The sequence below is a fragment of the Meriones unguiculatus genome, chromosome 1 (genome assembly GCF_030254825.1).
Source record: "Meriones unguiculatus strain TT.TT164.6M chromosome 1, Bangor_MerUng_6.1, whole genome shotgun sequence".
In the NCBI taxonomy this organism is placed as follows: Eukaryota; Metazoa; Chordata; class Mammalia; order Rodentia; family Muridae; genus Meriones; species Meriones unguiculatus.
The window spans coordinates 16,419,642-16,433,152 of NC_083349.1; the positions used below are offsets into that span (position 1 = coordinate 16,419,642).

The following is a 13,511-nucleotide window of genomic DNA, read 5'->3' on the forward strand; positions in this document are numbered from 1 at the left end:
ACATCAGGCATCATTCACAGGTTTGGTGGACAGAGCTGTGGACACCTTTTGGTGGTGGTGGGGAGCTACCATGTCTCTGTCCTTGTGCCAACCCCCACATCCCCACCATAGGTTTCTAAATAGTGCTTCATGAAACTCTCTACCCTCTCTGGGAGTACCTTCTGCTTCCTGTCGGAATCCTGGTTGAGTCCAAGACGAGGCCATTTCAAAAGGAGGTGCCTCTAGTCACTCTGTGTCCTCCGGGAGGCAGCAGCAGAGCAGCAGCACAGATCTCTGTCTCTGGCCTGTCTTACAGTGACCAAAGCTGTTCCCACGAAACTACACAGGGAGATCCCTCCCCTCACTCTCCAGACTGTGGGTGGTCTCACTGCAGTGGCTCTCCATGGCCCTGCTGGCTGAGTTCTTTTCTCATTCAGTCGCAACCATGATGATTGATGAAAGAAATGGGAAAGGTCTGAAATCCCGGTTGATCACAGGTACATATCATGGCGGCAGGTCTTCCTCCTGTTCTGAGGGAGTAACAGGATACCCACTGTGAACAAAGACTCCTGGTACTCTGGAAGGTTCAAGGAGCCCCTAGAGAAGAGGAAGGAATGTTAGGGCCCAAACCTCCCTCTGGGGAGTGAGTGTGTGGCTGTAGGCCTTTGTCAGCCGGTGACTCTAAGGTCTCTGGCCTCAGTCTACTGTGTGATGTGATGTTTTCTTCCCCTAGACCCTGGAGACAGCAGGCTATGTGAAGAGTGTGTTGGTAAGCACTGACTGGCACCGCCTTGCTTGCTGCATGTTCTCCTTGCCCCATGTAGCTGCATGGACCCATGCTGTGCCAATGGCCCCTTTTAGTCTAGACAGAAACCCCTGTAGCAACCCACCACTGTACTCCCTGACCAAGCATGCAGTGGTGCCTGGGAGCCAGTTTTGAGATCATACAGGAACAGCTGCCCCAGGTGACACAACACCATCCCCAGTGAGTGATTTTCCTGTTTACTCCCTAAAGGCCAGACTCAAGAGCCCATCTTTGTCACCCCAACCAGCTTCTCCCAACTAGCATGAACAGGTGATGATGGCTTAGCTTCTCCACCCTCATGACAGCAAAAACACAGATGCACAGGGTAACTTCCCAATAATGAAGCATGCAGTGTCTCCATAAGCAAGGACCCCTTTCCATGGAGCGGAAGGAGCCTGGACCACCCACCCTCCTTGAAAGTCCAGTTTTCCGAAAGCCCAGGCCCCACCTACATTGGCACCTGCTGGCCTCGGGCTGACAAAGGATTGCTAGTGTGCACGATCTCTTTAACAAGCCACCATGCCTAAGGCCACCTTCTCCACAATGTGGTACAAACCAGTGCATGTGCCAGACAGCTGTTCAGTTACTTAAATAGACCTCCCCAACTGGCTTTTTCAGGAACGTGACAAGCTGTTGAGGTATCGGAAACAAAGAAAGAAAATGGCGAAACTCCCCAAGGTAAAAGAAAGGGAGGGCTCGGGCATAAAATGCAAGCTTCTAAATACCATATAATAGCAGTGAACTTCTTCCTTCGAACATGGAAAGAAAATTTATTTTAAAACGTCACTCTCAAATAACCCACATATGACTCAAAGCAAATCCCCTGCTTATCCTTTTAAACTTTGTCAACCAAGGTCAGACCAACCTACCTAGGAGAGAAGGACCCTGTTTATCTGAGGTTTGTGGAGGTGTTGTTGGGAGCATCAAATTCAAGTGGCCTTGGAATGTGTTCCAGGGGTTTGTGGCCCTGGCTATCTATTTTTAGAATTTTCATTCATCCTTTGGGAATTTTATACATTTATATAATGTATTTTGATCATATCAACCCCTTCCTCCTTCCCCAATCCCCCTTCCCACCCATAGACAGCACTGATAGACTCAGTGGTTTATTTTTTCTTTATTTATTTATTTTTAATTAATTACAATTTATTCATTTTGTATCCCAGCTGTAGCCCCCTCCCTTATCCCTTCCCAAGCCCACCCCTCCTCCCCTTCTCCTCCCATACCCTTCCCCAAGTCCACTGATATGGGCAGTGCTATCAGTAATAGGGGCTGGAGAGATGGCTCAGGCATCCGCCAAGACAATCCCACTCCATTCTCAGTGTTCCAGAGGTGGGAGGTCAGAATCAAAAGCGAGAATACAAAGAGCTGGTGGGGCTTTCTCACGGATGCCCTTGCAGCACCGGCAGGAAGGACAGGAGTTCCGGGACAGCAGGAAGTGAAGCCAAGAGAGAGATGGAAGGTGACAGTGGAGGCCTTCAGAGAAACAGTGATGTGACAGGAGACCAGGCCACCGGTGTAATTTCAGTTCATAATCAGGGGCCAGAGGGGTGGAGATGAAATTGCCTCAAGTTTGTGGGGCTTGCCTGTTTTTTGCATATTTCTATGAAGAAGTCTGGGAAAGAAGTAGAGGGGAAAGCCTGCCTAGGAGAGGTTGGGAAAGGTTGAAGCACAGCGAAATCCTCCTTCTGAAAGGGCAGGACTCCAATAAACAAGTGTTTGGTGGTCATTCAACTTGAAAGGTGGGGTAACAGTCAGCTCTCAGGAGAAAAACCAGGAGCACTGCTAGGCCGGAGGAAGATGAGGGCACCTGGGAAGGGAAATGAGGAAAGGGGCTAGAAAAGGTGGTTTGTGAGGGCGTCTGATGGTCCTAGGTCCCAGGTACAAGCTTCCCTGGAAGGTTCTGGAAGAGGGACCAACAGAGAGCCCCAAGGCCACAAGGCCAATCACTGATGCAGAATCAGTTTGAGGAACGAGGGGATCCGGAATGTGGCTGGAAGAAGATGGGGACCTTCTGGACTCTGTAATACTCCTAAAACCTAGATGGACAAAGTTTGGGAGTTTGAAGGAAGAGCTCCTCAATCCAGCTGATAGAGGACCCACTTTGGCTTGGTTTCTAGTTCAATCTGTCAAAAACACATACTTGTGAAAGTACAACAGAGTACAACAGTGAGTGTACAACGAATGCACAGCAGAGAGGAGCTCACTGTCAACCCTGTATGAGTTCAGCGGGCCAGAAGGTCAGGTCCAGGAACCACTTACCCAGGGGCCATGGGCCACTTCTCCATCTACCCCCCACCATCCTTCCTCCAGGATAACCAAGCTGGCTACACGGGCCCAGACCTCTATCTTGGCCTGTGGGAGACCAGCCCCAGCCCTTTTTGAAGCACACCAGCAAACAGGGAGGGGGGTGAATTGCATTGGGACTGCTCAGTGAAGGGACAGCTTCTCAGTTGCGATTCCACACCTGGGCAACAGGAAGAGGAGGCCCAAGGAGTGCTAGGGCTGTTAGCCATGCCCAGCTGGGTTTGCACTAATGCATTGCCTTTGGGCCAGAAGCCGGTTGTCGTGGAGACCTTCTTTGGATACGATGAAGAAGCTTCCCTGGAATCCGATGGTTCCTCCATTTCTTACCAAACTGACAGGACGGATCAGACCCCTTGCACCCCTGAAGATGACCTGGAAGAGGTAATCTGGGTCTACCATAGAGTTCTTTGGCTAGCTAGTCCTTAGGGGTTGTTGAGGTATTGAGTCAGGCAGGGGGAAGGGATGGGGTTGAGGCCTCATGTGAACCCTGCTCCCATTCAGTCTTCTAGTCCATCCCTGGACCAGTCCTTCAATTTGCACAGTGACAAACACCATTTATATTACTTGGGTGTGTGGCTGTGGAGGGCTACTCCTTGCCTCCAGTATCTGGTCATGTGTCCTCCCTCCATGCAGCTTGAGCCCCATATAAGGGGTATGGAGGGCTCCCCAGTCTCTTCAAAGGCTTTCCAGGAAGGTCTGAACCTCCAAGCAAGATGCCAATAACATTTCAGGGACCTTCAGAGCCTCAGTGTATAGAGAGGAGCCTTTTAGCATATTAAAAAAACCAAGTGTCCTGTTTGGCTAGTCCTTCCCACCAGAACAATGGCCATGTCAAGTCCAGCAAGCACCTCAGCTCCCAGGCATGAAAAATCAAGATTTATCTCTGTGGGGACTGCTCTAGCTTAGCCACACTCTATGGACAGGAAGTGGTAGTTCAAAGCCTTGACCTGGTCCAGTGGCAAGGATATGCATGGCCATCCCTTAAAGATGTTGGAGCGTGACCCAAAGACTTTGGACTTGCTTAGAAATTGAAGCTATCACAACATATCCACTACCATCAGCCTTGGGGGTTGGGGGACACGGAAGAATATGGACTCAGTCACTCCTAGATATAGCCTACTCTCCACACAGAGGGACACCAGGACTCCACAGTGAAATCAGACCCACTTGCATCTGCTCTCTAGCTGTGGCAGCAGGTGCCAGGGCAGCTAGAAGCACATATCCAGGGGTGATTCTGCCAGTATGAGCCTGAGGTAAACAAACTTGGCACAGGTGTGTGTGAGGCTGCACTGCCCGGGACTCTGGACTCCTTCCACCAAGCCCAGTATTCCTCTCATAACACATTTCTGCCAGCAGAGCTGTTGAGGAGCCATGTTTATCAGAAAGAGCCCTCTGGGTCAGGGCAAACAGGTGTAGGGCTACTAATCATTGAAGTCTACCCTGGCTTCATCATGGCTAGTGCAGCCACCCAGCTCAGGAGCCAAAGGTCGCCTCCCAGGAAAGCCTCCTTCTAAGCAGCACTGAGCCGCAAGTTTTACTCCTCCCCACAGGCTGCAGAATCCTCCTGGGGGATTATTATTAGATTATTCACTATACCTCACTGGGAAGAGCGGAACCTGGCTGTTTGGGAGTGCTGCTGTGTGGGGCCCAGGTTAATGCTATATCTCTCTTTGCACATGTGGTGCCCCTGCGCTTCTCTAGGGTATGGCCAAGGAAGAGACAGAGCTGAGGTTCCGGCAGCTGACCATGGAGTACCAGGCATTGCAGCGAGCCTACGCCTTGCTGCAGGAACAAGTCGGAGGGACACTGGACGCAGAACGAGAAGTTAAGGTCTAAATGACTTCTACTCTGAGATGTTCCAACTTCCACTCAGATCCTTCCTGTTTATCCCCAAGGCCCTGCAGGGACGTTCCATTTGCCTAGACTTTGAGCTAAGCTCCTTTATCCCATAGTTCCTGGGTCCTGGGCAGTAACCCTGAAGCCATTAAAAATCAGTGCTATGGAACCCGAGGCTGGGTCAGTTTGAGCTGGGGTGGGGTTGGCATGGATGGTAAAAGCATGGATATGGGTGAGAGTCCTTGTCTGTACCAAAGGCCATAGCTGGGGCACACAGGGCCTGTACCCTCTGAGATGGCACCATCTATGCAGCCTCTGAAGGCACAGAGTTAGTTAAGGACAGTGTGGGAGTCTGGGCTTGTAAGCAGGAGCTGCAAAGCTCCTGCCTGCTTCACTGGACGTGTCCCATCAGTCAACAGCATCCTAGCAACACTGACCAGCAGGGCTGGGGAGTGGGTATGTGTGTGTATGGCTATCTGCTGACTATTGGAGGCAGTGAGAGCATCAAGTTTTAGGAAGGGACACAGGAAAAGGGATCCTCCTCACTTTGCAGGGACAGTTACCTTCGGAACTGTGGCTGGTGTAGAAGGAGACAGGCCCCTTCTTGGAGAGGTGGGGCTCTTCTGAGCAGGCAGCTGCGAGGTCTTGGTTCTGGTTGGCCACACTCCCTATTCACCCTCCTGCAGGGAAAGAGGCAATTCTGCAACTTAGGGTTTTGAAACACACACACACACACACACACACACACACACACACACACACACACACACACCTTCTCAAGGATTCTGAGGCAGAATCCTCTGTATCCTGCATCTTTGAGTATGTCCATCTGTCTGGGCTGTTAGAGAAAATTTGATGTATTCTTCCTCCTATCCTACAGACCCGTGAGCAGCTGCAAGCTGAAATACAGAGAGCACAGACACGGGTGGAGGACCTGGAAAAGGCACTGGCTGAGCAGGGGCAGGTGAGTTTTTCTGGTTGCTTGTAGCATTAGTGTCCTATATCTGTCCTAGGGGGTCCTGGGAGAGGCATGGCCCTCAGTGCTTTCCCGGTTTTCTGTTCAAGAAGGATGGAGAGGGATGAGCCCATACCTATATAGGCATTATTCATTGCATGCTACAAAGCTGAGCAGATACAGTAGGTTTCACAGTTTCTAATATCTGGAAGGAATGCCCTAGCAAGCAGTGAGCAAAACAAGAATTTGCCTACCCACAGAACAAGGCATCTCCTTGGCTCTGAGCCAGAGGCTGAACTCGAGGCCCTATGTACTCTCACTGTAGACATCAGAGGGAAAAGCTCCAAGCTACTCTTGGCTTAGTCCCAGACCTGGGTTTCTGGGGACCCATCATCCCCCTAGAATCAAATAGCTCATGGTGTTAATTAGCACTCCTTCTCATACCAGATACCACTCCCAGATTCTTTGATCCCACGGAGGGCTCTGTCCTAGGGGCCATGCTCCCTTGGTCCTTGTCCAGTCCCAGTATCAGATGGCTCTCAGTGTATTAACTGCTAGTTGGTCAGTGTCTCAGAATTCAGTGCCATAGAGTTATCAGTTATCTCTTGACACATAGAACCCATTTACCTCACTTTCCTGGCCACCATGCATCAATGCTGTTCAGACACCACCATGCAGCTCTCTCAGACCAAGGAGTGGTCCTAGCCCAGTCAGCACAACTGGGTCATGGCCCAGGTGGTGGCTGCTCTGTTATAAGAAGAAAAGTGCTCAGGAAGGAGAGATAAGAACACTATGTCCCAAGCCTCATTCCTAATCTAGAAGCTATCTCCAGCTGACAACCCCTCGCAAAGAAAAATTAGCTTTCTTCAGAACAGTCTCACTGGGCATACAAATCACTATTAAGGGCAGGCCCCAGGCCCGGCAGCAGATGGCTAATACAAAAACTTGGATGGTTTTTTCCCCCCAAGACAGAGTTTCCTTGTGTAGCCTTGGTCTACTTGCTTTGTAGACCAAGCTGTCCTTGAGCTCACAGAGATGTGCCTGCCTCTGCCTCCCTGTGTGCTGGGATTACAGGTGTGTGTGTGTGTGTGTGTGTGTGTGTGTGTGTGTGTGTGTGTGTGACCATGCCTAGCCCTGGAGAGTTGTTTTTTTTTTTTGTTTGTTTGTTTGTTTGTTTTTGGTTTTTTTTTTTTGGAGGGGGGAAGTCTGGGCTTTTTTAATTTTTAACCTTAGATCTTTTGCTTGTATATTGTGGTTTCTGGTTTTGTGTTTTTATAGGATTTCATGCAAATGTATATATCTCTATATGTGGGATTTTTTTCTATTAGTTTGTACTATCCTATTTTTGCTTGTTTTTATTATTATTTCTTTTTAGATACCTGTTTTCTAATGAGAGAGAGAAAAGGGGTGTGAGTTTGAGTGTATGGGGGAGAAGTTTGGAGGAGAAACCCTAATCAGAATATAATTAAAAAATCTATTTTCAATAGTTAAAAAAAATTGACTATGTCCTAGGTCTAGGCCTGATCTGACCACGCCTCTGCAGGGGCCTTTGTTGGTTGGAACTTCCCAATGAAGCCCAGTGTCTAAGGCAGCCTTCCGCATTTCCAACACAGCTCAAACCTGAGAATGCCAGTGGAGGGTAGCCACTGGGTCCAGGTGAAAAAGGATGTGAAATGGGATTTCCTCCTAAGTCAGAGCCAGAGGCCATGTCAGGAGGTGTCCACACATGACCTCTGACAGAGAAGGAGGCCTTTAATCTGCCCATGTGTCTTCCTGAGTGTGACGTGGACAGGATTCTACCCTGAATGTGGCACTTGCTCCCACCTGCCTGGGTCCTCTCGCTCCCCAACTCAGGTCTCCCTGGACTTGTGACAGTTACACTTCACTGAGCGCCTGGTCCAGGAACCCTGCAGTCCCTGCAGTAGCACACGACACCACGGAAATGTCTGCCTGATGCAGGCCTAGCTGCTCCTGTTTTCTGTCCAAGACCCTCAGATAGAATAGGCACCACACAAAGGCTTTCCTTACCATGCACTGACCCTGGGTGGCCTCGCAGAAGCAGGGGCTGGCATGCTCGGTTCTGCCAGTCCTGGTTTGGAGGTGTACCCGCAGTGTCCTACAGGGTTTTCATGTCTGCATTTCAATTCTGTTTTCAAGGATATGAAGTGGATTGAGGAGAAGCAAGCACTGTATCGAAGGAATCAAGAGCTTGTGGAAAAGGTATGCGGTGCCTCCCAGCCGTGCATGAATCTAGGGAGATACTTTTTATGCTTGAATGGAAAGATACTTTTTATGTGGTAGACTTCTTGGGCTGATGGTAGGTGTGGCCAAGTACCAGGCCTTCCTCTGGCTCACTTTGTAGCAGCCCCATTCACCCTACTTTCTGCATGAGGAAACGAGGGCTGTTTCTCTCAGGGCTGACAGAGCTGTGTCTGCTGTCATTGTAATAACTCTCTGCCCTGCTGATGGGTAAGGATGGCTGGAGAAATCACCTAAACCACCCTGGTTAGAGCCTTGGGGTCAGAAAACTTCTAGCAAGGTTCACCATGAGGCTGAATGTCCCCTACAGCTCCTTTGAGAGTTCCTGGGCGAACCTGGACTTTTGTTCCTGTCTGTGCTACGGGCTTGCTTGATTTCTGACAACAAGAGACTCAAAAAACTGTCAACCCTATTTCCCTGGCTGTGGCTTTATTGGCTGTGAGAGTCTAGCTAACTAAAACAGTTCAGAAAAGCATTCTTACTGGAGCCTTCACAGCTGCCTGGTGCCACCTTCCCCAAGGTGGGCCTAGACAGAGAGCTGTGACTTCCACTAGTGGTACTCATTGCCATTCATGCACACCCACGCTTAAATGCTCATGGCCATGCCCAGAGGCTCACACCCATTTAAAATCTGTGGTCTCCGGGGGAGGGCTCAAGAAACGGCAGTCAGTAAAGAGCTTGCCGAGCAAGGATGAGGATCTGAGTTCGGATCCCAGCACCCATGTAAAACCCAGTCTCAAAAAGCAAAGTGGAGAGAGACTGAAGGAGACGCTCCGTGTCAACTTCTGGCACCCACATGCACACAAGTGGATGCGCACGTCACACACTTGTGCGAACACATATATGCGCAAGTCACACACACCTGTCTCTCCTCTGGATTTGATGAGCACAGAGTCACAATCGTGGCCCTGCATCTGCTTTACAGCTGCCGAGCTGCTCAGCACGAGAGCCGGCACCGTGGAAGGCGCTAGTGTTGACTGCGTTACGGCGAGTCCACATTGCTGGTCTTCTGAATGTCAGGATAAACTTACGAGCCTGTACGTTCAGTGCTGGGAGAGATGGCTAGAGCATCTTCCTGCAGCTGCTGAGGATGTGAACCATGGGCAGCAGACACTGTGTTAACCTTTGGTTTTTGTCTTGTTCTGTGATGCCAGCGATCAAACCCAGGGCCTTGCGCATGCTAGGCATGTGCCCTGCCACTTAACACTGAGCCACATACCAGCCCTGTGTGTTCACTCTCAGGAAGGCAGGACGCTACATCAACCTCACTCATTACTAGTGCTAATTAGATACACCTGAATTACCCACATCACCTGTGGAATGTGGCCAGGTAACCACACACACTTTCCTTCCTCTCCTGGGTCATGAACCAGCCTGAGCTCCAGGAATCACACAGGGACAATGTGTCCTCAGCAGCTTCCTTCCTCCTCCATGTTTGTGGGGCCTGTTTCTCTGGACAGCCCTGTTGAATTGGGCAAGTGTCCTGTTCTCACAGAAGCAAGCAGCTGAGCAGAAAGTTAATCTGTGCATCCTCTTGAGAGAATCAAATGCCCTCTCACCTCATCTACTTCCTGTTCTTCAGATAAAACAAATGGAGACCGAGGAGGCCCGGCTGAAGCACGAGGTCCAGGATGCAAAGGACCAGAATGAGCTTCTGGAATTCAGGATCCTGGAGCTTGAGGTAGGTAGGGTAAGCTGAGGGAGGGTGGGGAAGCACCCAAGCAGGTGTGTCACAGGGCCATGAGCTGGGCTCCTCTTCTCAAACCTCTCAGCTCCTGTGATTCTATAAATAAAAGCCCAAAGGCCACATGGGGAAGAAAAGAGGCCAGATGGGGTCAAATGTGCATCTCTAAGGGAGGATGGGGCAGATGGGGAGCGTGAGGGGTGACAAGCAAGAAGCCATCATTGTAAAGGGGCAGTAAAAAAAAAAAAAAAAAAACAACCAAACAAACCAACCAGAAAGCTCAGGATTGCTTCCAGACCTGTGACCTCAGCAAAGCACTGTGGCTGCAGCTAGACTAAGGTGACCAGTGGCAGGGACCATAACCAGGCTTGAGGACAGCCCAGCAGACATCCATTCTTGTTTGTAGAAGCTGCTCAGTGGGGGAGAGATACCATACAGTGGTCAGGTGCCCTTCAGCTTTGCCCCGCTGTCCCTGGCCTGTGCCCTCTTCTATGACCTACAGAGGAGGAAAGGCAAAGATTCTTGCAAGAGGGTCGAGCTGTGTGTGTGTGTGTGTGTGTGTGTGTGTGTTGGGGGTGGGGTAGGTCACTGTGTCACCTTTCACTGTGAGGACAGATGGGCAGTGTGGCTCACTAAGGCTAGAGGAAGTTATTCACAGGTGTGTCCTTGCTGGACATTCCCACACAGCAGTGATTCCAGACTGACCCACTGCTCAGAGTCCTCCTAGCTACCTCTCTGGACAACAGAGGGCTATGAAGCTGACTGGCTGTCCTCCATGAGTCCTAGGCTCCTGTGTGTGTCCTTCGTATAAAATCCCTGAGCACCATCCGTGGTCCCCAGTGCTCATTTTGCAAATCCCATGATGACTCTTTACCTGAGGTCTGTCCTCTAAGCTTCCTCTTGTCCCTGGGACTTGGGGATGCCAAAGCAAGTGAACCCTGAAGTGGGTCTCAGTAGGCTGCATTGCCAGGGTTCCGTGCAGCAGCGTCCTACCGCCCGGAGCAGCAAGCGCACGGGGACAATCTTCTGGGCAAGTCCATGGAGGTTTCTGCCCAAGGACTGACTCTACTAGGGCTGAGTGTGGGAAATATCACCTTGCCTCCTCAGTGGGTGTCCTTGGTCAGGGTTCTCCTGGCCTCAGCTCAGGACCAGGAGGAGAGGAGATAGGGTGAGAACAGCCTACCCCTGCTATGCCCAGCCTTCTGCTCTTTGTCTCAGGAGAGGGAGAGGAAGTCACCTGCCATCAACTTCCACCATACACCTTTTGTGGACGGGAAGAGCCCCCTTCAGGTGTATTGTGAGGCCGAAGGTGTCACGGTAAGACTTTCTCCTCCTTCACCTTGCATGGCCCACCCGGCTGCCACTCCTATATCACCCTGTTCCTCTGTCTGCCTTCTAGGACATCCTGGTCACAGAGCTGATGAAGAAGCTGGATATCCTGGGGGATAACGCCGTAAGTGTATGTTGCTCTCCTGACTTGTGCATGCCTCTCCATGCTGACCACCCCAGCCCAGCCCTCAGGCCCAGGGGCCCCTTGAGCCCACTTCAGTCCCATCATAGGCTACTCTAGACAAAGACCTTTCCTGCGGTGAAGAGGCTGCTTGGAATGGCCCCCTAAACTTGGGGAAAGTCTGACAGTGGCTCATTGTTTCTATACCATAGGACCCAGCCTTCCAGTCCTTGCTACTTCCAGTCACCTGTACCCTCTGTACCTTTTAATGACCACACTGGGCTGGTTTAGGGTGGTATTGTTCTTAAGCAGCCCGGGATCATTGGAATTCTCAATTCCTTGATTTGGGAATGAAAGTAAAGTCCATAGGTGATCTCCAAATGTCATATGGACAAAAATTCCAATTTCTGCAGCAAGCTTCTCAAAAGACAACGAATTACCAACTAGACAAAGCAACCCTTCACCACACCGTCTATCTTTTCTCATTTCCTTCCTTCCTTCTTCCTTCCTTCTTTCCTTCCACCCATTCATCATTTCATCCTCTGTCTACCATCTATATGTATATACATAGTTCATGCATACATTTTCCATTCACTTATCCATCTTCTATCCATCTTCTATCCATCCGTCATTTGTCTTCCATCTACCTATCAATTCCTTCACCATCAACCTTTCCTTTCATCCATCTTCTGTCTGCCATACCCCATCCATCCACCTTTTATCCATCCATCTATTCATCTCTGTAAATCCTTCTATCCTTTGTTTACCATGTATCCATCCACCCGCCCATCCATCCACCCATGCATCTTCTTTCCATCCATCCATTTATGCATCCATCCAAATTAATTTCAGTCATCTCTCCTCCATCATCTTCCTTCTCTACCTCCCTTCACCTTCTCCCTTCTTCCCTCCACTCTGCATTCACTACCCATCTATTCTCCATTCATTATAACATACTTGTTCATCTCTCCCACTCCTCCTGTGTCAGTTGTGGTGCTGACAGGAACATTTCTCTTTATCTGCCCATTTCCTGGGAAGCAGTGAGGAGCAGGGCTGGGAGAAGCACCCTCATGGAGTTCCTTGGTGGCCATGTCCACCCCTTAACCATTCTTGGTAGTTCTTTTATAGCAAAGATGAAGCCCCATACCATAAGAGGGATAGCTACTGTGCTTTGTGCCTTAGGCTCTAGCATTAGGGTTCTAACTTCTTGTTTCCAGCTAGGGAAGCTGAGGCCTCAGAAGGTTGAAGATCTGATTTAATGGCAGTTAGTGTGATGGTCCTATTCAGTTATGTGTCTCTTCTTTAACCCAGTATCTGCTCACTTAAAAGTACCACTAGCATGATTACCCTAGGATCATTATACAGCCTCTGAGGTCACTCTCATAGACCACAAGGCAGAGAAGGATTACAATTGGAGGGAATATGGCGAGATCTCACACTTAGCAGACCTTGGCAGTTCTTACTGCACTTGTCACGATCCAACACTGTGCTGTGCAGACCCTTGTGAATCCTATCTGGAAGCATTCAGTGGATCTGCTAGTGAGAGACTAAGTGACTGTCACCTTCATAGTCAGAATACATGAGGGCCATGGCTGCCATCATCAGACACAAATCCAGAGCATTTCCTACCTGCCTCGGGTTCCTCAGAAGCCAGGGTACCAGGGGCAGAGTGGAGAGACCAGTGGGGCTAAAATGGAAAACCATCCTTCATTGCAGACGGTCCTGCTCAAGATGCTGCAGTCACCTGCTGTCACGTGGACAAGAGAGGGTTGTAGACTGTCAAACAGCTCTCTGACAAAGCAGGGCATTAGGAAATGATCTCCAGGGGTGAGAGAGTCAGACCAAAAAATGACACAGCACTTCAACCTGCTTTGATGCATTCAATTAGATCCTGTCCATCACTTTGAATCTACCTTCTTCAACTTCTCCAACAATCATCATCCTGCCCAGCAGACAAAGCTATGGCTACCCAGCTGGGCCCTTAGGGGTAATGAGGTTCTAGAAGCTTTTAAGGGCTTCTAGAACAGGAGGAATGAAGAAGAGTAGGAGAGATAAGGAGAAGCAAGGAAGAATGAGGAGCAGTAAGGATGAATGAGGAAGTGTGTAAGGGAGAAGAGTAGGGGTGGAGGAGTAAAGATATGGAGGTCCAGCCCTGGTAGATGAGGCTGCCATCTTGACCATCCCAGGGAGTTACAGCCACCTGCCTGCCTGCCTGACAGAGTGGTGTGGGGAACTT

At 50.0% G+C, this 13,511-nt stretch overlaps 1 protein-coding gene across 29 annotated transcripts in view; it reads left to right on the forward strand.

Moving 5' to 3' along the window:
• Jakmip3 (Janus kinase and microtubule interacting protein 3) overlaps window positions 1-13,511 on the forward strand; it is a 130,402-nt gene that overhangs the window by 89,888 nt on the left and 27,003 nt on the right. For 9 of the 29 annotated variants that reach the window (XM_060381645.1, XM_060381668.1, XM_060381633.1 and 6 more), the window contains 9 exons: window positions 713-748; window positions 1,403-1,462; window positions 3,341-3,472; window positions 4,793-4,921; window positions 5,808-5,891; window positions 8,040-8,102; window positions 9,724-9,822; window positions 11,044-11,142; window positions 11,225-11,284. In XM_060381645.1, coding sequence (XP_060237628.1) covers window positions 713-748; window positions 1,403-1,462; window positions 3,341-3,472; window positions 4,793-4,921; window positions 5,808-5,891; window positions 8,040-8,102; window positions 9,724-9,822; window positions 11,044-11,142; window positions 11,225-11,284 — 762 coding nt within the window. The remainder of the gene's footprint in view (window positions 1-712; window positions 749-1,402; window positions 1,463-3,340; window positions 3,473-4,792; window positions 4,922-5,807; window positions 5,892-8,039; window positions 8,103-9,723; window positions 9,823-11,043; window positions 11,143-11,224; window positions 11,285-13,511) is intronic. The other 20 variants (XM_060381653.1, XM_060381673.1, XM_060381755.1 and 17 more) reach the window with 6 other exon arrangements.